Source organism: Aulonocara sp. 'chitande type north' Nkhata Bay, linkage group LG7 (assembly GCF_057382095.1).
Source record: "Aulonocara sp. 'chitande type north' Nkhata Bay isolate Kocher_YH1m ecotype deep benthic linkage group LG7, A_spYH_male_GT1.1, whole genome shotgun sequence".
NCBI classification, from domain to species: domain Eukaryota; kingdom Metazoa; phylum Chordata; class Actinopteri; order Cichliformes; family Cichlidae; genus Aulonocara; species Aulonocara sp. 'chitande type north' Nkhata Bay.
In genome coordinates, this window is record NC_141350.1 from 28,291,035 (window position 1) to 28,316,824 (window position 25,790).

At 45.5% G+C, this 25,790-nt stretch overlaps 1 protein-coding gene and 1 long non-coding RNA gene across 5 annotated transcripts in view; one reads left to right on the plus strand and one right to left on the minus strand.

Annotated features, from left to right (window-relative positions):
- Positions 1-14,014, minus strand: part of LOC147325335 (uncharacterized) — a 17,018-nt gene extending 3,004 nt beyond the window's left edge. The window contains exons 1-2 of one of the 2 annotated variants that reach the window (XR_015130312.1): positions 13,815-14,014; positions 1,350-1,574 (exon numbers count right to left, since the gene is read on the minus strand). This is a non-coding gene — a long non-coding RNA (uncharacterized LOC147325335). Of the gene's footprint in view, positions 1-1,349; positions 1,805-13,814 lie in introns of those variants that run through there. The other variant, XR_015130311.1, reaches the window with a different exon arrangement.
- Positions 139-25,790, plus strand: part of LOC147325336 (UDP-glucuronosyltransferase 2A2-like) — a 36,046-nt gene continuing 10,394 nt past the window's right edge. Inside the window, exons 1-2 of one of the 3 annotated variants that reach the window (XM_086299812.1) lie at positions 1,471-1,682; positions 2,564-2,777. In XM_086299812.1, coding sequence (XP_086155938.1) covers positions 1,615-1,682; positions 2,564-2,777 — 282 coding nt within the window. In that variant the 5' untranslated portion in view covers positions 1,471-1,614. Of the gene's footprint in view, positions 1,683-1,903; positions 2,121-2,379; positions 2,778-25,790 lie in introns of those variants that run through there. The other 2 variants (XM_086299811.1, XM_086299813.1) reach the window with 2 other exon arrangements.

Genomic DNA, 25,790 nt, shown 5'->3' on the forward strand with positions numbered 1-25,790 from the left:
ATTTACAAAGGAGAGTCTAGTAACAAGACTATGTACGAAAGATGGGAAACATTATCAGCTGACCCTGTTCAAGGCACAAAACATAGGGGGGAGAATATTTAAATTAACCCATGACCTGATTTACAGACCAGCATTTACTACTGATTGAAACAATATTTAACACATAAAAACAAACATGGTTTTTTTTGTGCCTGATACTGAAATTAACTGACTATGCCAGTGTTTAGAAAACTCCTTAAAAATCACCCAGAAAACTGACCTCACCTGAGTCCTATTTGGGGATTGCATTTAATCTGTGTTTAACAGGTTAAACACAGATTAACTGGTTTCATCTTCATTAGGACTTAATATCTAAACATTTCAGAATCCCTTTCCATCACTAATGGTGTTCCACAGGGATCCATCCCTGGACATGCCTAACACGTTCTGATTAAACTGAGAACATGCTGTTCATGAGGTCACCTGAGGATTTCAAGCTTGCAGTTTATATTTATATCTGAACTCTTTGACGTCATAAAATTGAATTTTTAAAATCTCTATGAAGATTTAATGACTCGTTGGATACTAGATAAAATTTTATCACAATGCTGAGCACATATCAATATGAGTTTTATACAGAAACGTTGAAGCTTCAGTGTTTTTGGGTTTTTTTATTACAAGTGATTCTTTCCCTGCTCACCTTTGTATGTAAAAATCGGGATGGTCTGCCCTCACAAGCTGAAGAGAGCAGCATTGTGCAGTCTTTATGAGTTTACTACACTAACCAATCACATCCACTTACAGTCAAACACAGTGCTCACATAAAGCTCTCCTTTTCCACTGGAACATTTTCAAAGATTATATTTATGTATCAGAGGTCACACCTGCACCAGCATTTCTTAATCGCTGTATCTGTGTATTCTGGCTATACATGTTGATTGTGCAGAAGTCTCCTTGGACAGAAAGGTCCTGATCACAGTGAGAAACCTGTAAAACTAAAGGATGTGGAAATAAACTGCTGTACTGGAGTTTTTCCTGGGTGCTGCTGTGTGGTTCACTACTCTAAATGTAAATGTTACTTAGAGTCAGTCACACTGCAGAGGGTTTTCAGCAAACATAGTTACCGTGAGTGGCTTTATTTATATTTTCACAGACTAAGTCTGATAATGAAAAAATTGCAGTTCTGAGCCTGTGGTTAAAGTCACCTGCTGTAAAAAACGTTATCTGAACTGAGCACTGACTCTGATGAACCTCTAAGAAATGAGAAAACTTGAGAAACTGTGAGTGAGGTCCAGCAGGACAATGAATAAACAGGTTTCTGTGTTTGCCTCAGGCTTTGTGTTGTCATCCAATCAGAGCACAGCTCTCACCTGCAGCTGACCTCTGAGCAGATTGGACTCTGGACATGCAGTTTCAGTCTGACTGGATTTGCTCATGTTTCACACATGATGCAGGTTTCCACGTCTCTTCCTCTTCTTTTTCTTCCCCTCACCCTCCTGCTCCTTCATCCCGTCTCCCTGGTACATGGTGGCCATGTTCTGGCATTTCCGGGAGAGTTCAGCCATTGGTTGAACATGCGGAACATCATAGAGGAGCTGGTGAAGAGGAATCATTCGGTCACCATCTTAGTGCCCGATGCATCGCCGTCTGTCAACTACAACAACAGCCGCGACGCTGCCAAGTTCAACTTCCTGGTCTTCAAGGTAACACTGGTGTTTATACAGCGTGTTTGTAGTCACCCAAAGAAGATCCCTGACAATCACTGACAATCACTTCCATGGATATTAGTGTCCTTTGAACATTGCTACACATTAGTTAAGGGTTTGTAGTAGAGCTGGGCGATATATCGAGTTTTTAAAACATATCGATATATTTTTATACGAGATATAAGATGTGACAATATCCTTTATATCGATATATGTAGCAGAGTCATAAATAACATTGTTATAATTACACAAAATGTGTTCTAAACCCCCAAACTTCTCCTTTTATACCTGACTTTTAGGACCTCCAAGCCTGTAGTTGTGTTCATTATCAGTTAGAGCCCCTCCTCATTCTTTTCTTCTTCTTTGGTGCAATACTATAAATACAGTGTACCCCTTTTGCCTCTCCCCTTTTTCTACAATTCCCCTGTGGGAGAGGTGGGTGTCATTTCTTTCCAGCACCTTAAAGCACACATAATTCATATTTAACCACCCTGATGTTTATGATTGCGATTTTAATTCAGTTATTGTCATTATTGAGCCTGTTTTTGTAAGATGTTATAAGTGTGTAGTATGTGTGTGTCATAAATGTGTTTTAGGCGCCATAAATGATAGCATGAATATGTATTCCTTGCTAGCTTGGGAGCTGTGGTGGGTTGAGCTAATCCTCTTCACCACTGTCTGTATTTGGTCGTAGGAGCTGGAGTGGGCAAATTATTTACTTGGAGGTCTTTCTTTCTTTTACCTTTTTTATCAGGTATGTCAGATTTCATGTTGTTTTTGTTTTATCTTATGTCAAATATGTTACGTGTAAATGCATATTTTATGTTTAATGTAAAAATAAATGCCACCCCTTTTTCTACAATTCCCCTGTGGGAGAGGAGCTGGAGTGGGCAAATTATTTACTTGGAGGTCTTTCTTTCTTTTACCTTTTTTATCAGACACAACGCAGAATCACACCGGTTACACTTGGTGCCGCTGACCCGTCACATCGCCAATCCGCGATCCACCCCTCCTCCTTCTGCTGCCGCTGTTTTCCCGCCTCCTCTCTGCAGCTGTGTGCCAGAATCCTGTGCCCTGCGCTTTGACTCACAGGTTTTTATATCGCATGTGTTATCGTTGCCCCGTAATTTGGCTTGCAGGCATCTCTGTCACGTGTGAACTTAAAGGGCAAATACGTAGGTGATCATTTCTGTCACTGTTTCATATTGTTGCCTCAAATTATACAGGCACGGATTGTAATTTTTTTTCTCTATTGATATTGGCTTTTACAGCCTGTTTTAATTGAGAGGAGAAAACAACATTTTATTTTCTATGGTGTTTTGATTCTTTGATGTTTTTTTTCTTCTCCCCACATTCCATTGTTTTGTGAAGTTTTGCATAATTGTGTGTGGGGGTTAGGCTCGTTTTTTTTTTGCTGTTGAACAGTGATATCTCACTTGGGCCAACATGTTAAGTGAGGAAACTGTGGATAGCGCTTTGCCTGATCTGTTCTCTGCGGGGAGTAATATGACCTTTGGTTTGGGGAGGGGTCATCAGATTGCTCCAAAGTTTTTGGGAGGGGTAGGCCAGTAGTCCCGGGTATTGGTGCCCACACTGTAGACCAGCCAGTGATGCACTCACCATTAATGCCAGCAGCTAGCTCCACACCAGCTGCTTGCGAACGCCAAACACACACCCAGGCTGTCACTAGTGACATGTTGAGCAGCTTGATCACTGACTTAGCAAAGCAAATTGGGGAAAATATCACATCCTCTCTTAACTCTATGCACCAGCCAGCCCCCACCCAGCCACAGTCTCCCCAGAATGTGCCCTCGAGCTGCAATGACCAGTCCCAGCTGAAGGTTGTTGTTCAGTCAGACACCAAAGCTCCACCATACTTCAAGGGTGACAACACAGATCTATTTCCCATCGGTGAATGGGAGGACATGATGAGATGTTATCTGCACAGAATCAGCTGTGACACAGATGAAGAAATGTTTGCCATATTAATGTCTAGACTAACTGGCAAAGCCAGAGATGTGGTCAAGGTGTCACTTCGTTGCCGCCCTGAGTTGAATCGGAATGATCCTATTACTGCTGTGTTTGACATACTGAGGTCTAACTTCAGCGACTTGACATATTCCAGCCTGCCCATGAAAGATTTCTACAGTACTGTGCCACGTCCAGGTGAGAACGCCATGGATTACTGGATCCGGTTGAACAAGTCTATTGATGCTGCTGATGAGTGTCTCCGCAGGCGCGGCAAGATGGTAGAGGACCCCAGTAGTGAGGTTGTTTCGATGTTCATTAATCACTGTCCTGACCACAGTCTTACGTTGTCTTTTCAACTGAAGGCCCCTGAGGAGTGGACTGCAGCTGAGGTTCAGAGCCGTCTGGACAACTATGTGAGGAAAATGAGACAGTCTAGTGTTTTGTCTCATAATACAGCAAGTCTGTCCATCCCGCATCAGAGCCCTGTCGCTGTTAACAGCCAGCCCCACTCCAGCGGTGCTCAAGCAGTCCCAGTAACACATGAGCCAGCCTCGTACCCTATGCCCTCTGTTCCCTCTGCAGCCACATGTCAGCCTCTCTCTTCTGATGGCATGGTAAGTGTGCAGCAGCCCTCTGCTTGCCCTCCTTTGACTCTACATGTCGTGCCCCCATCTTTGCCAGTTTCTGGCCCTCCTCCAGCTGAGCCAGGTGTTCAACAGATGGTAGCACTGTTTGACAAGGTTCTGTCCATGTGCACTGCATCACTAGCCACTGGTCCTAGGTGCCCACAACCCACAGGTCATTCCCATGGGCACCGCAATGCTCATCGTGCTTCGTGCAGAGTGTGTGGCTCACATGAACACACAACCCATGTGCATTGTAGGCTGTACAAGCTATGCCACAGCTGCTTTGACCCTGGACACATGAGGCGTGAATGCCCACAGTTGCACCAGAAACCAAGCGTTTCAGTCCCTCCTCCCACCGATGCTGCTTTAAACTAGCCAGCCCATGTAATGAGAGGGGTAGCATGGGCAGTGTTGATGAAACCCTCAGAAATGCAACAGACCCAGAAGCCATATATGTTAACTGCTGTAGTAGCCTCTCTGATGAGAAGACTGTTATTATGGGTTCACAAAGAGTTGGCAGGGCTAGTGAGTTGTTTTACACTCCAGTGTCGGTCAGTGGCCGGTGTTCCCTGACAAGCATGCTTGATTCAGGAAGTATGTCATGCACACTAAGTGAAGAGGCTGATAGCAAGCTAAGAGCCGCTGGTGTTACTCTGATTCCGCAGCATATCCCTGGAAATGTGGTGCTGGTTGGTTGCGGTGGCCTTCTCACACAACCGAAATGCATCTATGATTTGGACATTGAAGTATATGGGACTAGGTTTCTTGTACCAACATTTGTGGTTCCTGGGCAAAAAGATGAGCTCATCGTGGGGAGCAATGTGATCCGGCCCATCATTCAGAAGATGAAGGCTGATACAAAGTACTGGGAGCTTATTAACTCCAATTACACTGGCACTGATTGTGAAGACTTCCTGCAGTTGCTGAGCTGTATCTCACGGTGGTCTGCTCCTGTGTTGCCAGATAAAGTAGGTACAGTCAGGTTGCGGAAGAGTGTCACTCTCCTGCCACAAAAAGAATATGTAGTTTGGGGAAAGCTGCCACCTTCTGCCCTCGTGTCTCCAGGAAGTACTGTCGTTGTGGAACCCACGTCAGCCCGTTCCACTCCAAAGAACATAATGGTGGGGCGCATTATAACACCCATGTGGGGAGATCGTTGGGTCCCTATGAAAGTCCTTAACCCAACAGAGAGCCCTGTGACACTTCGTCGCAATGCTAAGATTGCGGATGTCTTTCCTTGTATTGCTGTGGAGGACCTGCCCATCACTCAAGGTCTCTGCGAGACTCTGACTGACCAGCATACCAGTTTTCCCCCCTCATCAGACTCTGTGCCTGACTCTGCACAGCTACTCAAAGATGCTGGGTTGGCTGACATTGATATTGAGGGCTGTGAAGTGTCAGATGGGTGGAAGAGGAAATTGGTGGAGCTTGTGTTGACTTACCAAGATGTGTTCTCTAGAGACAAACTGGACTGTGGTGAGGTGAAAGACTTTGTCCATCGTATCCACCTCACTGACGACCGCCCTTTCAGGCTTCCCTATCGCAGAGTACCCCCGGCTCACTATCACAAGTTGCGAGAGGTGCTGTCAGACATGGAGATGAAAGGCATCATCAGTAAGTCCACCAGCGAATACGCCTCGCCACTGGTAATGGTTTGGAAGAAGTCAGGTGACTTGAGGATATGCACTGACTTCCGCTGGCTCAATGCCAAAACCATTAAGGATGCTCACCCACTGCCCCATCAGGCTGACTGTCTTGCTGCCCTTGGTGGGAATGCTTTCTTCAGCACCATGGACCTCACATCTGGGTTCTATAACGTTCCCCTCCATGAGTCTGACAGACGGTACACTGCTTTCACTACACCTCTTGGCCTGTATGAGTACAACAGACTTCCCCAGGGTCTATGCAACAGCCCAGCATCTTTCATGCGGATGATGCTCAGCATCTTTGGTGATTTGAACTTTTCCAGCCTCCTGTGTTATCTTGATGACCTGTTGGTGTTTGCGCCTTCAGAAGAGGAGGCCCTAAGACGTCTTGAGATTGTTTTCTCTCGCCTGAGGACCAGCAATCTGAAGCTGGCGCAGAAAAAATGTCACTTTCTCAGACGCTCTGTGAGGTTTTTGGGTCATGTCGTGGATGCTGGTGGTGTCTCGGTTGATCAGGATAAAGTGAGGGTTATCGCCAATTTTCAGAAGACTGACCTTATGGATGGTGACGGTTGCACCCCTTCTCAGAGGAAAGTGAGATCCTTCCTTGGCATGGTGATGTTTTACCAGCATTTTATTCCAGGGTGCTCTCGTATTGCGAAGCCACTCTTTGCTCTAACTGCCGGTCAGAAGAGGACTAAAGGCTGCCATGGGAGTCGGAAACCTGGAACTTTTCGCAAGCTCACCCCTCAAGATTGGACTCCTGCTTGTGAGAAAGCATTTGAGGGACTCAAAGGTGCACTCCTCAGCTGTGCGGTGCTGGCACATCCTGATTTTGAGAGGCCATTCATCCTTTCAACTGACGCTTCCATGGATGGGCTGGGTGCTGTCTTATCCCAGGTGCCAGCTGGTGAGGAGAGAGCAAGACCTATAGCCTTTGCTAGTAAGTCTCTCAGCCGCAGTCAGGCCAAATACCCAGCACACCGGCTCGAATTTTTGGCTCTGAAGTGGGCTGTGTGCGATAAGTTCAGCCACTGGCTCAAGGGTCATCGGTTCACTGTCTGGACTGATAACAATCCTCTCACATACATTCTGACTAAGCCAAAGCTGGATGCCTGTGAACAGCGTTGGGTCTCTAAGCTTGCACCATACTGCTTTGAGATCAAATATGTTCCTGGAAAGCTGAATATTGTGGCAGACACCCTGAGCAGGGAACCGTTTGTGAGGCCGTTGGCCCAGCGGCTCCTGTCGGAGCCCTACTTTGAGCTGCTAGAGCAAGTCAGTGGTGTGAAAGATGCCAGTGTCCAAGATGCCTTCCGTTTGACCTGTCAACCTCAATCGATACGCAGTGTTCCACCCTCTGCTGTGCTTGATGTGTCTCTGTCAACTGATGACGTGTCTTCTCTCATGTCTTCGCTCTGTGAGTGGGAGTCTGCTTCTCGCCAGCGTGCAACATCCCTCGCTGGTCACCTAACCTCCATCAGTCCACCTGACTGTGATGTTACTCATGCGCTGTCCCGTGCTGATCTCCTGTCTCATCAAACAGGGGATCCTGTGATCTCCAGAGTAGCCCGCTATGTTGAGCGTAAGCGCAGACCCTCCAGACGTGAGCGCTGTCATGAGAACCAACATACGTTGCGGCTCCTGAAACAATGGGATAAGCTCACATTCCTCAATGGTGTCCTCTACAGAGTCGTGAGGGACCCACTGACCAAACACAAGAGATTCCAGTTTGTGGTACCTGACTCCCTAAAACAAGTGGTGCTGTCTGGCATACACGACAATGCTGGTCATCAAGGTCAACCTCGCACACTCTCCTTGGCTCGTCAGCGTTTTTTCTGGTATGATATGGAGAAGGATGTGCGCGGTCATGTGAGAAATTGCCGCAGGTGTGTTCTCAGCAAGACCCCAGAGCCAGCAGCTAGGGCCCCGTTGGAAAGCATTAAGACCTGTGCTCCACTGGAACTTGTGTGCATTGACTTCTGGTCAGCTGAGGACAGCAACAACAAGTCTGTGGATGTCCTTGTGATTACTGACCACTTCACAAAATTAGCACATGCATTCCAATGCCAGGATCAGACAGCTAAGAGAGTCGCTAAAAAGCTCTGGGATGGATTCTTCTGTGTGTATGGCTTCCCTCAGCGCATTCACTCTGACCAGGGAGCTAGTTTTGAGAGTGAGCTGCTTGCAGAGCTTCTGGTTTTGGGTGGCGTTGCCAAATCCCACACTTCACCATACCACCCCATGGGTAATGGTACCACAGAGAGATTTAATCGCACCCTTGGAAACATGTTACGGTCCCTCCCCCCCAGATGTAAGCAGAAATGGCCGCAGATGATACAGTCCATGACGTTTGTGTATAACTGTACGGCACACGAGACCACCGGCTTTGCGCCATTCTACCTGATGTTTGGGAGGGTGCCAAGGTTGCCAGTTGACCTCATGTTTCGGGATGTCCTTCATGATGACACCATTTGTGACTATGATACCTATGTCAAGTCACTGATGGATGACCTGCGCTCTGCCATGCTCCGAGCCCAGGAACACAGCACAATGGAGCAGAGACACCAGTCTGACCAGTACAACAGAAAAGTGAAGGGTCTGCCTCTTTCACTAGGGGACCAGGTGTTGTTGGCAAACAAGGGAGTCAGAGGAAAAAGGAAGCTCTCTGACAAATGGGAACCTGTTGTGTACACGGTAGTTGACTTGGATCCTGCTCTTCACATCTGCCGTATCAGAGACAAAGAAGGTCATGAGCGTGTGGTGCATCGCAACCTGCTCCTTCAAGTTAACTTTTTGCCCTTGGACACAACACTGAATGACGATGCTGCACATCCTGCTGTGAGCGTTGTCAGTGGCCCCACTGAGTCTGACCTGGATGGGTCTGTGACATCTTTTGGGGGCACAGGAGCTGTACCTCCTGCCACCTGGACTGTGGATTCCGTCTCCAGCATTGGCGAGTGTGATGACCGCACACTATCATGGATCCATCAGCAATCTGCCGCTGACCCGGTCGAAGATGGCGTTCATGGGACCCCTCCCATAATGGGTGTTTCTGATCTTGGTGGGCTGGCTGGTGATGGAGCCTCCCCAGGCTCCCCTGCTGCTTTCCCGTCCCACACTTTTCATTCTCTTGAACCCAAAAATGTGGACGTGGATCAAGGACTTACCACACGTTTTGGTAGAATCATTAAACCAGTTCGTCGCTTGATTGAATCAATGGCTCAACTTGAAACGCTCCTTGGTGTTGAACCTGTTCAAGCAGCGGTTATTGATGTGTGAATTTGCTTATTTCTGTATGTTTTTCATTGCTATTGTTTTTGGAAAAGAATAATACAGGCACAGAGTTCATTGTATTTTGTCAGTCTGTGCAGTCTGATAGTGACGCCCATAGATATTATGGCCTGTTTTGTGTGGTGTAAATGGCACCTCATTTTGTCTATAGAAAGTCCTGGGATCTTGCTAGGCGCCGAGCAGGTCTCAGGTCTCTTATCCTCCTTGGAGGAAGCTATGTTGCTGATCTAATTCATTGTATATGCGATGTGAATTTGTTTGAGGCCACTGTATCTGTTATTGTGGGTTTATATTTTTTTTTTTGGTGTACCCTTTAGGATTTTGTGTAATTCTTGGGGGGTGAATGTAGCAGAGTCATAAATAACATTGTTATAATTACACAAAATGTGTTCTAAACCCCCAAACTTCTCCTTTTATACCTGACTTTTAGGACCTCCAAGCCTGTAGTTGTGTTCATTATCAGTTAGAGCCCCTCCTCATTCTTTTCTTCTTCTTTGGTGCAATACTATAAATACAGTGTACCCCTTTTGCCTCTCCCCTTTTTCTACAATTCCCCTGTGGGAGAGGTGGGTGTCATTTCTTTCCAGCACCTTAAAGCACACATAATTCATATTTAACCACCCTGATGTTTATGATTGCGATTTTAATTCAGTTATTGTCATTATTGAGCCTGTTTTTGTAAGATGTTATAAGTGTGTAGTATGTGTGTGTCATAAATGTGTTTTAGGCGCCATAAATGATAGCATGAATATGTATTCCTTGCTAGCTTGGGAGCTGTGGTGGGTTGAGCTAATCCTCTTCACCACTGTCTGTATTTGGTCGTAGGAGCTGGAGTGGGCAAATTATTTACTTGGAGGTCTTTCTTTCTTTTACCTTTTTTATCAGGTATGTCAGATTTCATGTTGTTTTTGTTTTATCTTATGTCAAATATGTTACGTGTAAATGCATATTTTATGTTTAATGTAAAAATAAATGCCACCCCTTTTTCTACAATTCCCCTGTGGGAGAGGAGCTGGAGTGGGCAAATTATTTACTTGGAGGTCTTTCTTTCTTTTACCTTTTTTATCAGACACAACGCAGAATCACACCGGTTACATATAGTCTATGTTACGTTATAATTATAGTTGTGGAGCCGCAAGTTTGCCTCTCTTTCGTCCACTTTTGTCTCTACGCAACGTTACTCCGCCTCGCCTTCACTGAAGACAACTCCCCCTCCTCCCCCATCGCTTCACATGCAGGCAGCGACAAGACGGACACGGCAAATCTCCGTTAACGAGTTACTGCGCATCGCCCCATGCGTGGGGCTGGACGGCGTCAACGTGCTAACGAGCTAAACATGCTAACGAGCTAACCGCGCTAACGAGCTAACAGCGCTAACCCTAAAGTCCTTTCATTCTCTCAAAAGTTGATAGCGCGCCTTATGTATGAATTCTGGTTGTGCTTGATGGCCGCGAACCGCTTTTATGTGGTACACGGCGCTCAGCAATCTGTCAAAAATGTTTGAGTACGACTTTGGTAAGCTACGGAGCTGCACCGCTTGATAGATTGTCGGCGCATTACGGCTACCGAAGAGCTTCGCGGAGTGATACGTACTGTGCATCAACGTAATATTACCTTGTGTGTGTATAAGGACCATAAATGGCACCTGTAAGAGACGTGGTTATGAAGCGGATTTCAAACTCCAGGCTGTCAGTCACACAGTAAAACTTGGGAACAGAGCAGCTGTGAAATCTGTCTGTCTTTGTTATTACGCTCAGCGTCTTTTAGTTTACATTTTGACTGCACAATTGTGAGCTCTTTGTTTAGCACAAAAACAACCTTGTTTTCTTTTATTTATGGAGCATTATTATTTAATGAATGCTCATAATTTAATTTTGAGTAATTTTTCATGTACATCTGTGCTGTATGTTAATAAAAGTGCCTGTGTGACATCTGGGACACAGCTTTGACTAAGAACTCTCTTTTTGTTCTTACTTTATGGCTTAAAAAATATATATCGAGATACATATCTTATATCGCCATCCAGCTAAAAAATATCGAGATATAAATTTTGGGTCATATCGCCCAGCCCTAGTTTGTAGTACCTCCCATGAAAAGTTTCATCATCAGACACTTTCACTTTCTTTGTCTGGAAGAAATCATGTTTTTTCTCAGAAAACATCCATTCATTAATTTTATTAACTGCGTATCTAACTCAGCATCACAGGGTCAATTTCAAGTGAAAAATAATGTGTTGATGCACTCAGGCTTTCTGCATCAATTTTAGATATTTATTGTTATCTTTTCTCTATTCCACTCTGTGGTGTCACAGTGCTGAGGTCTGTTAATATTTGGAGTCTTGGTTTAAGTTTTGATTTCATTATTTTTCTGATGGCAATTTTCCTAGAGGCTTTGAATATTTGTGATATTGCAGAAGTCCCAATCTTAATTATTCCTAATAATTGTATGAATTTTTCCTGTAGTATGCTGGTACCTGTTTTTTGTTAAAGCTTTAGCCCACTGTGTGTTTACAGTCCTGTGAGAAGCAGGTTAAAAGTAAGTTCATGACAGCTGTGAGGGACCAAGCAGCCAAAGCATAGAGGACACAGGAAAAAATGTCTTCAAAAAGAGTTTTCTTCATTTTAACCCTCAAAAAAGTTCAAAAGACAAAATTCAAAAACATAACTAGCAGGCCCATAAAAGAGGCCAACTAAATATAACTCCACAAAAAGTAATTTCTAGAAACTTAAACAAACAAAGTGGACACAACTTAACTCACAAACTGACCTAGATACAAAGACAAGAGGGTAGCTTTTATAGTGGTTTGGCCAAACCATTTACACACAATAGGGGAAAATAAAAACACACACTAATATTAACTAAGCACAGAATAACATAAGTAAACCTAAAACACCCCTGTTCCTGATAAGCACAACGTTGGCCCTGCTGAGCAGGCATTTTGTTCTCAGGCTCCTCAGCCACGCCTTTTGCCCAGACAGGAAACAGCCACCGCCCAAAACCAGGTAACTCAAAGAAAGAGAAACATAATTAATATAACAGAAAACATTTTTAGAAAAACCACACAATGCTATTATGCGTGCGCCTCATAAAATCAGTGTCCGGTTTAAATAAAATGATTAATGAATTATATTAATGGAAAAAAACTGCAAACCAAACTAATAAAGTGAACAAATGGACTGATTTACCCATGTGTGGCTGATGCCATCACAACAGCACAATTTGAAACACACTGAACAAATATGGCTGAAGGGATTTCAGGAGAAATCATCTTCTCTCTGAAAAGAACATTGCAGCATGATTTATGGTTGCAAAGCTGCATCTGGACAAACCACAAGGCTGCTGGATGTCATGGTCTGCAACCTGCTGCCCAGCATTCTGTGTTTTTGGGTTTTAAATTTCTGTTAAATTGTTTACTTAAGTTTACATTTCATGTATTAGTCTACAACTTCTGTTATATCCTTTGTTGGTTGATTTTGGTATTTGTAGTAATCTTTTATTTTGAGTCCAACTAGTTTTTGCTCCTTTCTTGCTTATAGTAGTTTGCATTGTATTCCTGTTTCACTTCATCCTGCCTTCCCTGTGTTCCCCATGGTTAGTTAATGTTTTGCCACTCTCTGTGTTCCCTTAGTATTTTTCCCTCCTCTGTCAAGTTGCTTGTATTAATTTCATTAAGGTGATTGTGTTTTCTCTGTTTAATTATTACTTCCTGTTTTACTTTGAGAGAATTTGTGCTCCTTGTGCTTTGCTTTTAGTTTTGCTTCTGTTACGGGTCCCAGATGTGAAGACCACAATAACAAAAAGAATACAAATCTGTAAAAATAAAGGTAGAGTCTCAGAGAAAGAATCACAGGAGCACTCGTGTCTTTTCCCGAATTGCATCTCTTATTTCAGATCAACAAATATAATTTACATCCAGTGCTTTCACTTGTCAGATATGCTCAATAACTGTAAAAGGTAAATAAAAGGCATTTGGCAAATATATGCATCTATGGTCATTACATTTCTCCAGTTTACACTGTTAACCACACTATTCCTTCACTCATTTACATCAGCAGTGCAGATAGCATATAATGCCTTAAACGTCTTATTGCTCTTTCTCACATATAGGGCAAACTCAAAATAGCTTATCCACAAATCTGATATAAGTGCATAAATCTTACTAGATTAGACAAAACACACCTGGATGTATTACTTTGCAATGTAACAACATAAATGTACATTCATTCTTAGCTTATTCTTAACATTTCCACATCACTTGAACCATAAAGTATATATAAGATATTTTAATCTCGAATAATCTGATGTCAGGGCCTTTACAGTTAAATTGGAGCACCACACACACATATTTGCTTGTTAAATGGAGTTTACCAAGTTTAAATACATCCCGCGGGCTGGCGAACTCTCGCGGTAACTCTCGCGAGACCTGGGGCTGCGCGGCTCGGCTTTACCACCGCTGCGGTGCCGCGCTTCAGTAATTTTCAACTAAACCCCACTTAAGGTTACATCGGCGGTGTCAACATAACTCTCAGTAAACACCGAAGTAGAACAAGGCACAAAACCCTCATACACTGTATTTTTAAGACGATACTGACCTGTAAAAATAAAGGTAGAGTCTCAGAGAAAGAATCACAGGAGCACTCGTGTCTTTTCCCGAATTGCATCTGAGAGGACAGGAAGTTGGTCCGCTCTAGGCAACCGCGGGCGAACGACTACAGTGTCAACAGTTCCGCTTATTATTTCTCACTTTTACTCTCCTCAATTGTTATGGACTACACGTAATGAATGTAAAATAATAATTGGCTTAATTGCTGACATATGTTTTTCTTAAAAATAATAAAATTTACCAAAATGTGGTAGCACATTTGTGTTCACCACACTTCCTTTGTCTCGTCTGCTCTGATTTGGTTCACCTGTGTCATGTTCTCTTTTTTTTTTTTTTTTTTTTTTTTTTTTTGGCCTGTCCCGTTTGGCTCTTTTGCCATCAGAATTGTTGTCTAAAGGCAAAGAAAGATGCCCAACGGATTTACTTTACCAAACTGACCATCCCAGCCTTGCCGTAATGGTCCATTTGATTCACCTTTTATTGTTTATTTTATTTTCACTTACTGAATACGGGACAGACTTGACTGGGGGAAAGAAGGGGAGAAAGAAAGAGGGAAAGAGAAACAGCTGAGAAGAGGGACAGGGGAGAAGGGCAAAAGACAAAAACCAACAGAACGGGCAGAGAAAAAAAAATGCATATATCAATCACCTGGATCACCTGCTGAGAAAGAAAAAAGAAAGCAAGCAGAAGAGAACAAGAGTAATAGAATAAACAACATCACAATGATATATGGGAATATGACAGTAAATACTAAATGTTAAACATTATTGTGCAGCACATAAGATCAACAGAACACAGTGTGCTTTGAGGTAGGAGCCAAAAAGGGTGTAGTTTGTGGGTGTGATCACCCGTGTGTACACCTGTGAGCATGGACGCGCTTGTTTTTTGTTTTTTTAAAAGGTTCCTTCATGTAATAATCTGCTAGAGGGTGTGGGGGGGCCACAGCCCCGTCCTCCAGGGCGTGAAGCAGGTGTGGAGGAGATCAAAACTCCAGACATCCAGAGGCCCCCAGAACACAAGAGACCAAGGAAGACCAACAGAGGGGCAGCTGCGCCACTGTCCCGGAAAGAGCTGAGGAGAGTCCCAGATGAGGGCTCACTCAGCAGCCGCGGAGCAGAAGCCAGAGGGAGTTGCAGTGACGCGCCCGTGAGCTCCGCCGGCAGCTAGCTGCGCCTGAGTGACCGAGCCCCAGGCCGAGAGGCCGGGGGCACCCCACCTCCGAAGTGGCCCGAGCGAGCCCCAGGCTCCAGGCCCCGATAAGCGGCCGCCAAGGAGTGAGCCGGTGTGTACCTGGACGCCCATCCCCGGACACAAAGAACCACCAACGCACCGATGTCTGAGGGGGTCCGCCACTGGCAGGGGAAGTGGTGGTAGGGGGAGATAGGCCTCCAAACCTTGGAGGGCCTGAGATGTCCCCAGAGAGGTGGCGCCTGACACCCAACCTGACATATAGACACAGACATACAGGCACACACAGATACAAACATCCATTCCCACCCTCATGCTCTCATATGCACTTACTCCACACTCAACCAACGTGGAGACAGACATAAAGAGACGTTGTACACACGATCACACTCCCCAAGCGTACTCTACAAACCGGGTCTAGGTGCCCCCGCCCCTGGAGGGGGGAACTGCACCCAGACCCAGGTGGTGTTTCCCTTTTCCCTGCGGTGGGGGGAGGCAGACCGCCCCGACTCCGCAGCAGCAGGAAGGCTCCACACTCCAGACCGCAGTCGGACGGCCAACTCCTCCTCCTAGTCCTAGCCCCCCTGCTCCAGCAGGTCGCAGAGAACGGGGGTGAGAGAAGACTCCGAACCTCCCTCCACCCGCTCATTGTAGTGTTGATGCATGTGTGTTCTAAGGTGCATTTAAAACCCAGGAGGGCTTGGAGCTACCTGCCAGAGAGCAGCAGGTAAGCGCATGGTCCCTCCTGCTAGCCCTCAATGTCTACGTGTATTTAAAATTGAGAGGTGGGCAACGATGCCAGGGGTGGGGTGTACACCCTGATGGTACTTTGGACTCCGTGTATCGTGCCCACCCCCAAGATCCTATATGTATGTGTAATGAGAGTGTGAGTAATGTGAATGTCTAAGTTGTGGGATAAAATTGAGGCAGAGGCAGCCAGAAGGGGACGGGGGGGGGGGGGGGGGGGGTAGCCTCCTCTGCACCCTGGTGACACACCCCTACTCCAAGGCCCTGCATGTGTGGGTGGTTGTGGTGGAGCGGGAAGAGGGAGGCAGCTGGAGATGGGGAGGGAAGGAAGGGAGGGGCAAGTGACCCCTCCCTGGGGCCAGCTCCCCCGCTGACCCCAGTAGGCACCCCCATACTCCGCGACCCGCCAGGGAAAGGGGGCCCAGGCCCATCCAGACCGGGCCCAGTGCAGCAGCGCCGCCCGGCCCCACAGAGCCCGGGACAGTCCACCCAACCCCACCACAGAGAAAACTGCACCCACCCCACCATCCACTCATCTTCCAGACTACATAAGACAATAAACACCCAGGCTGAGATCTTCCTCCACCTCTCCTGTATCTCCCCCTCCTGCAGAGGCAGCTCCTGAGGAGAGGAAAGCTCCTGCAAGATGTGACAATCTCCCCCACCAGTTGAAGAGCCCCCCAGGTGGCTCGACGCACCGGCGGCACCCTGCTCCAGGGCTGGGCCCCCATGCACCCACCCGCCCACAACCCCGGCAACACACCAACCAGGACCCAAGCCCCCGAGGCCCGGTCCGGGTCCCAGCCCAGAGACGGAGCGCCCCCAGAACCTCACGCCCATCCCGGACCCACCCAGGGGCAGCCAGGCTACCAGGTCAGTAACCCACGTCCGTCAGCACAGACCCTCCCCTAGCCCCGCTGCACGCAGCCGCGAGGAAACAGTCACCGGAGAGCCAACAGAGCCCCTAACCGGACATGACCGCTACCCCGGGTTGAGCCCCCCAAGGAAGATGCCTCCGGGGAACCCCCCGACGCCCTAAGCCTGTCCCTACCCCCACACCAATCACAACAGTGAAGGCGGGACCAAACTATGACCCCCCACCCCCACTAGGTGATGGAGCTGATCAAAGGAGCCCAGAGCAATTGATCTGATGTGGTGGCAGAGGCTGTATCAAGACTAATGTAATCTAATAGATAATTTCTATATTGGTTAGAATTAAGATTATTTTTATTTTTCCAGTTCATGAGGACTGTTTTCTTGGCTATGCATAGGGCAGTGAAAACCATATGGGCGATATTCTTTTCTGAAGTGACATTATCTAAGCTGCCCAACAAACACACTAAGGGGGAAGTTGGAATGTTACATTTCAGACACTTCGATAAGTCTTCACATATCTCGCGCCAAAACTTCTGAACTGGTGGACAGAACCAAAGAGCGTGGATATAATTGTCCGGTGAATTGGTTTGGCAGTGTGAGCAGTTGTTGGTAGACGTAAAGCCCATCTTGAACATCCGATGACCTGTATAGTGCACTCTATGTAATATTTTGTATTGAATTAATTGAAGACTGGGATTTCTAATTAGATGAAAGGTTTTTAAGCAAATCTGAGACCAGAAGTTTAGGTCTAAGTTAACTGATAAATCCGCTTCCCATTTTGCAATAGGAAGTGATATTGATTCATCTGTTTTAGAAAGCATTCTGTATATTTTGGATAGTAATTTGGGGGTTTAAGAGTAAGAAATTGAACCACACTTGGTGGTGTTTGTAGTTCAACTTGACCCGGTTTAAATTTCTTTTTTACTATGGATTTAATTTGTTGATATTCTAAAAATCTTTTCTTGTTGATCCCATATTGTGTAACTAGTCCGTCAAATGAAATAAATTCTGTTCCTTCTAGTATATGTTCTAAATATTTGATTCCTTTATCACTCCAATCTGAAAAGTTTATCATATTATTGTTTTGTAATATGTCAGGGTTGTTCCAGATAGGTGTACGTTTGCATGGGATTAATGAAGACGCCGTCAATTTTAGAAACTCCCACCATGCTGAAGAGCTGATGTTGATGCTTTTAAAGCATTCATGTCGTTGGATGTTTGAGCTGATAAATGGTAGGTCTGAGATCTCTAGATTATTGCAGAGTGCTTGTTCTACATCTAGCCAAGGTTCATCTAAGAGGGTGTGTTTTAGCCATCCTGAGATAAACTGAAGCCTGTTGGCTAAGAAGTAGTGCTGAAAGTTAGGCAGTTCTAGTCCTCGTTTATCCTTGGTCTTTTGTAGTGTTTTTAAGCTTATACGTGGGGGTTTATTTTTCCAAAGGAATTTGGACATACATGAATCTAGAGATCTGAACCAATCTTGTGGCGGTTTAGTTGGGATCATTGAGAATAAATAATTTATTTTTGGTAAGACCATCATTTTTATAGCGGCAACCCTTCCCATGAGTGATATGGGTAGACATTTCCATCTAGCCAGATCATCTTCTACCTTCTTTAAAAGTGGGATATGGTTTAATTTAGTTAGATCTGCAAGCTTGGGAGAAACATTAATACCTAAATATTTTATATTTCCCGATTGCAGTGGTGTAGAAGAGGAATTATGGAAGGAGCAATTAATCGGTAGGACTGTAGATTTTGACCAGTTAATTGAGTAATCTGATATTCTTGCAAAAGAGTTTATCAATTCAATCACCCCAGAGATATTGGTTTGTGAATTTTGGAGAAAGAGTAACACATCATCCGCATAAAGGCTGATTTTATGTTCCACGTTCTTGCATTTTATGCCCTTAATTACTGAATTCTGTCTAATTGCTGCTGCTAGTGGTTCAATAAAAATTGCAAATAGTGAAGGGGAGAGTGGGCATCCCTGCCTGGTGCCCCTCAAGAGACAGAAGCTGGAGGATGTCTGGTCATTTGTTCTAACACAAGCTGTTGGGGAATTATATAATATTTTTAACCAGTTTATGAAAGAGGATCCAAAACCAAATTTGTGTAAAGTTGCAAATAGAAATTTCCAGTTAACTCTGTCAAATGCTTTTTCTGCGTCATGTTCTCCACAGCGGTCTCCACTTCCCCTAATCACCCACCTGTATTTGTATTAGCTGTGTCCCAAAACGTAGGCTGCATCCTTTGGAGGACGTGGCCTTCGCGGTCTACGTGGGCCGGGTCCTTCGAAGACCAAGAAAGCCGGAACTGCGAGGCTGTAAAATGGGACAGTTTAGCCTTCAGATTTGCATCACAGCTCTCTCGGTGGAGTTTAATAATCTCAGCCGTCTGCTCCTTACTATCTAAAATATAACAGGACACTGGCATAAATTCTCGACCGTCTCACACTTCTGTTTAATCAGTTTTCTGTTTGACGTTTATTCAGCTGTGTGAAAATCCTGGAGGAACCCGATGGATTAATAAAGTTTTATTTAATCTAATCTAAGATAACAACTTTGATCTCAGCCAAACTGATTTACTCTGGAACAAATAAAACACCGAAAAAGGAAACAATTACATTTTTAAGTTATCTGAGTGACTTATATATCATGTTTAACCTGAGTAGGTAAAGACAGCGGGGGTCTGAAAACGATGAAGCCAGGAGTCCGCTGCTCTCGCTGGGTCGAGTGACCATTGAACCCCCCGGCTAGCTATCGAGCGGGTGGGTAACAGACGTCGGAGCACTTTTACAAATACGCGATGTCTTGATAAACCAAGCAGATATTTAAAGTTTACACAGCTACTTTCTCGCCTGAAAATATGTTAAAAGTTTATTTTGTGACCCAGAAAGAGTAATAAGAGTAATATTAAAACTTAGTAGCGGCCGCCATTGTTGGAAACTGGAATTGGCTGGGCTATGGCGGGCCACGAAGGACACACCCGACCCATCCTTCAAATTCGGGGAAATTAAGGACGCATTTGTCGGCCGCATTTGAAGGAGTCGACGAATTGGGTCAGCCTTCGTCGCCTGGCTGTGACGTAATCGGCCTTCAAATGCAGCCTCTGAAGGATGCAGCCGACGTTTTGGGACACAGCTATTGTCTCACTCTCCTTTTGTCAGAGTGTCAGTTCATCTTCCCTTTTGTCTCTCAGCTCCAGTCCCTCCTTGCCCAAGTATCACTTCCCAGTTTACGGCTTTGAGTTTCGTTTTGTGCTTTATATTCTACATTGTATTTTTCCCTACAGCCAAATGGCTCGTGAGTTTACCACAGCCTGCCTTACATGTCTGCATTTGGTTCTTAACACACATCACCCTTTGCAATTTGTGACGGTATACTCTAACCATAAAATGGACCCAGGCACTATCACAGAGGAGTTTAGAGAAAAGAGAATTGTCCAGGAAACCAGTCATGAAGTTTCACTGATCGGCAAAGAGGTGGCTAGCAAAGGTGGACCACCTCTGGTGGTTTGGCCTGGGGCCAGCATCAATGTGGGAGGAAACAGGCCAGCTCTGGAGGCTGCCATCAGTGAAGGTGACCGAGCACTATTGGTGGCTTGGCTGGACACTGATGGTGATGTCACAGGGTGGAATGGACAAAGTTTAAGTTGATATTTTTATTTGCTTGCATGTAGTGATGAGTTTTATTCTTTGATATTTTTAGCGTGTAGTGTTTTATTGTATTGGGTTTTTGCATGCTTATGTTGTGTTATGTGATTTGTTCCGGGGGGATGCCCATTCCACCGCCCCCTTCCTGATCATTAACCTGGCACACCTGGGGTTGGAGATAGCTATTTAATAAGAGAGAGCGTGAGAGGGGAAGAGGAGGAGAGACATGGCGTGGTAACCGGTGTGGGCGACGGCCGTGCAGAGCGGCACAGATGCCCGGCTATAGGCAGCTGGCCGAGGCATGCGGCAAAGGAGAACGAGACCGGAGATCGCAGACGACCGCACACTGGAGAGAGTGATCGGGGCTGAGCGGAGAGGTCTGTGTTGGTGTTGACGGGAGGTAGCTCCTCGCCGAGAGAGGCCCACGGCAGGGGATTAAGAGGCAGCGGGATGGTGCCTTATGTCCCTGGGACGGTGAAATTATGGCTACGCGTGTGAAGCACAACACAGTGGTGGGCGGAGTTAGGAGCTCTGCCCATCCAGGGTAAGTCCCGATCCATCCCGTCTAAGACGAACCTCCAGTGGAATCTAAGAATGGTGACTGCCGCTGGCCCTCTCTCCTTTTTCTAGTTGGCACCAGAATGAAGAGGCAGACAGGACGGCGACGATCCTGTTGGTTTCTGCACCGTTTGGATTTTTATGGGACTTGACCTCCATGGCTTAGGCCATTGCATTTTGGCTGTATAGTTTTAATTACTTTTAATGTTTTTAACTTCATGTTCCTGCCTGGCCAGAGTATTTTAGTGCTTTCTTTAAAAATAAATTATAGTTTTAGCAACTCGTGTTTATGTTTACTACTTCCCTTGGCTGCTCCACTGCTCTTCCCGTCAGAAGGGTTTCCCTTCTGTGTTAAACTTATGTCCCCTGTGAATCCACCTATGACAGTGTCGGTGAGGACCCCTCTGTGACTCAAATGCCATGGGACATTGAATTCTGGCTCAGGCCCTGCACTCTCAGGCAGAGCGGGAACCTTTGACTTAGGTGGCATGGGACCGATAGGTTCTGCTGAGGAGCCAGGGATATTGAAGACTCGGGGGACGCAAAAAGCTGATGCCAGCCCCAGCCGATGCAAGTGAAGGTTGCGTAGGCTAGGACTGGACTCATAGCTGACTGTGGAGGCTATGGCAGCGCTGCAGAACATGCAGATCTCCTTAGAGACTGACGCTGCAGCTGGGACCCACCTGCCCCCACCCTGGGAAAAAAACATTGGGTGCAGGAACAAGCTGGACCCTAGCCACCCCCATTCAGGGAGTGAGGATGGGTGTAGGGTTCTCATACTCAGGGGAGGCCCCGGGTAGATCATCAGTCTCTAAGAGTGCAAGTTGTGATACATAAATATTGTCTGGAAGGACCTGCACATATGCCCTACTAACAGTCTTAGGAATGTAGGCAGTGAACAGTGAAGAGTAAACAGTCTCTGGGAATCCAGGCTCAGGAGCATAATAAGCAGTGCTCTGCTAGGGCTTGCTTAGGAATATCACCAATGGACTTAGAATGAGCTGACTGAGACACACAATGAGCAGTTGCTGATGAGACTCGGGTATGTTATTATTCATTTCTCAAAAACTTTAACAGTTTTAGCCCCTATAGGCTCAAACAATAATGGCTTGGCTTTAGCAGAAACAGTCTTTGAAGCACCTAATTCAGGTAAAGTCGTTATCATGTTTGCTAACTCAGAAACAGAGCTCAGACTTTCAATGAGCAGAGGTAGAAAAAATAAGCTCAGGTAATTCATTATTGGAGAGTGAAACACTCAACTCAATTCTGACATCAGAAGGCTTTTTTAACCCAAAAGATAACCTCTATATACAATTCACCAGTCTCAATGTTAATACATACAAGAACACAATTAATACCAGCTGAGTCAGAAATAGCTGATTTATTTATTACTCACTTGAAAACAGAAAGGTTTATGTGACCATTTGCATTAGCTAGCACAGAGAATGAAATCGCTTCTGTAATACACCCAACACAACAGTTTATTTATTTACAGATTCATTAGTCTTCAATTTTTCCCCAAAAACCCAGTGGTGGATGGCATTACCTTGGCCTCTAGTAACATTGTGAAGAATCTTGGAGTCATTTTTGACCAGGATATGTTCTTCAATGCACATATTAAATAAATATGTAGGACTGCTTTCTTCCATAGCCATGTAGCCAGACTTCTAGAAATCTGCTCCATCCAAAGTGGAATGGATGCCGTCTCACCTAACAAGACCTGGTTTCCTCCAGAAAGCAGTGTTGGGAAGGAGCCTTTTAAATGTATTCCACTACAGATTACAGAATACATGGCACAAAATGTTATTTGTAACGTATTCCGTTACAATACTTTGGATTACTTAATATTGTCATGGTCCTGAGTAGGGATGGGTATGGATAAGATTTTCACGATTCCGATTCCATTTTCGATTCTGTTTAACGATTCGATTCTTTATCGATTCTTTATAAAAAAGGAGAACACTAAGGTCGATTAGCTTAGAACTTTGTTTTACATCTTCTCTTTGAACAAGATAGAAATTTAGGAGTAACATGGCCTTACAAACCCAACAGTGAGATCTTAAGAGATCCAGCCTACGGCTCTTCAATGGGGTGTCACAGGGTCCCCAGGAAAAAAAATTGTAAATGTAAAATAATAAAATAAATATTATTCTGTAGCAATTACACAAGAATATCCAGTAATGTCCCTGCCTACAATTAAACACATTCACTAACCTAAAATCAGGGGCATCTGCTGTGGCAAATGGGTTCAAGCCTTTTACCACAAACTTAGTCACTGCTCGGTGACATTCGTCTATCCTGGCCTGAAAGGAGACGCTACCGGTAGACTGCAGCGAGAACTGGCAGCATCTGAGCCAGCTAGACTCTGTCTGTCTCTCTCATCATGGTCACCTAAATGCACAGTAATGGTAGGTTTTGTAATAAGGCAGATCGCGCTAACATAATATGCACTGTTAGTTGATTATTTACCTGCCGCATTAACGGGAGAGGACGTGCAAACGTTACCGCTGCTGCTGGATTGAGATTTACGAGTCCGGAGCGGAATTAAAAACACGACATTCATTTAAGGTTATCACGTGTTTTGTGAGCAAATGCTTTTGCATATTCGTAATGTTTCCTCCCTTAAATTAAATATCTACTTTGCAAGTATTGCAAGTTGCCCTGTTGTCATCCGTTCTCGTAAAGTATAACCAAACTTTTGAGCGTTTGAGCCGCTTACGCGCCGTGTTTCCTGCGAGGTAAATGACGCTCCGCAACGTGGTGACGTCATTCGGGGCGACTGGAATCGATAAGGGAATCGTTTGCAAAAATGGCAAACAATTCCAAGGAATTGAAACAGTGGGAACCAGTTCTCAACAAGAACCGGTTTTTGATACCCATCCCTAGTCCTGAGTCTGACGACTCAGTGTTTTGTGTTTCTTTATAATATTCTGTGTTCTTGTTTATTCTGTGATGTCTTTGGGTTCGGTTTGCCATTCGTTAGGGTTTTGTTTTGTGCCTGCCTGCTCCCACTTCTCTGTGTTCCCTCTGTCTGTCTATGGTGTCACTGTCTCTGCTTGTGAGTCTGTCTGTTCAGTTCAGTGTCTTGTCTGGTTCTCTGTGTCTGTTAGTTTCCTGTTTTATTCTGAAGGTCCTTGTCTTATGTGAGTAAGTTTAGGTTTTCTTAGTTTTAAGCTCACCGGAGTAAACAGTTCCACAGTCCATCTCTGTTTGTATCTACTTTTGCTAAATAAACTCACTTGCACCAGAGCTGCCGCATCTTGGGTCCTAAATGATTCACACACGGCTTGCCTCGGCAACCCGTGACAGTACGAGCCAGCCACCATGGACCCAGCGGCATTAAACCCGTCCGAGGAGCTCCGGGACGACATTACCTACAATGTGGAGATGCTCCTCAGGCTGTGGCTGGGAAAACCCTCCGAAAGAGCTTCGCTGCGCCGTTGAAAGCCAGCTACAACGGCTCTTTTCCGGCCTGCCATGGCTATTGGAATCGCTTCCCCCGACCATGCAGGCCTTTCGCCACAACACACCACACCTTCTCTCAGCCACTACTGCCTCGCTGCCCGACCCGCTGGATGTGGTTTTGCCCGGCCTGTCGGAGCTGTCTGTGGCGAGGAAACGACAATCGTGCCGCTGGCGCGCCACCCACAGCCGGACGTTCGGACTTCTGAATCGCCGGCTCTGGTGAGTGAGGACTCTTTTCCTGTTTTGGACTGTGGAACTGTTTACTCCGGGGCTATGTTTTTTGTGGCAGATACGAAAGTGAACAGCTATTCACCTGCTCAGCAGCCTTCGGCTCAGCTAGCTGCCCACCCTCAAGATCGTTTAGCTGCCCAGCCACAAGCTCAGTTAACTGCCCAGCAGCCACCTTCAGCTCAGTCTCCTGTGTCGCCAGTGTCTGCCGTAGCCCAGGCTCCAGTGTCGCCAGTGTCTGCCGTAGCCCAGGCTCCAGTGTCCCCGCTAGCTCCATCACTCTTTCTGTCTCCAGTGTCACTCATTCACTCCATGCAGGGAGAAAATCAAATTTCCACCCAGGGTGTTTCTCGCACTTTAGCTGCTTTGGGCACAGTTTTGCACTCCAGGGCCTCCCCAGAGGCTAGGTTTCAGTCCCCAGCTGATTCTGGACCCCTGAAGGTTAAGCAGCCCCCAGAGAACTACTCCGTGTCAGCGCTGTCTGGGCAGAGCCAGTGCTCAGCACAGCACCCATTGCCTTCATGTCTGCCAGAGGACTCCATGCCTGCTGGCTTTGTAATAGTCTCCGCTGGAGGGTCTGATGGAGCCATCCAGCCTGCGGAACCTGCAGAGTCTTCATCCTCGCCTGGTCCAGCTTCAGCGTCTTCATCCTCGCCTGGTCCAGCTTCAGCGTCTTCACCTGTGGAAGTGATTGTGCTTAACTGTATGAAGCTTATTAGACATTATGAAACAGATGATACATAAAAGTGAATTTTGCCAAAGTGCTTAAGATACTTTTTAAAATTAGGCTAATTTTTTTCTTAAAGAAATCTACTACATCATGTGTATTTTTTTTTCTTTTTAATGTCATGTGTCATTTATATTGCAAATATTAATCACAGTTAAATTAAGAGGGGATGTCAATAAAAACTCACGAGCTGTGGTGTCATCAAGTACACCACCGTTCCAATTGTAGAACGATCGCGCTGCGTTCTCGGAAAGTCCAGACTCCCGTATGAACTGTGAAGTCCGGACTAGCGAAAACGTGATTACGGACTCGCGTACTTGAGTATTTAGAAATGGCCTAACAGTCTGCAGTCAATGAATTAACCTCAACTAACACCAGCTAACAATGTTAGCTCGATGGCCGTCATTAGCCTTCATTAATAGTAATAAAAATCACACAACAATAGTATATTGAAGATGCTGAAGTTTCGCCCATCCCATTCTTCTTATGAAGTGGTGTCCAACTAAGAAATGCATTCCTGCCTC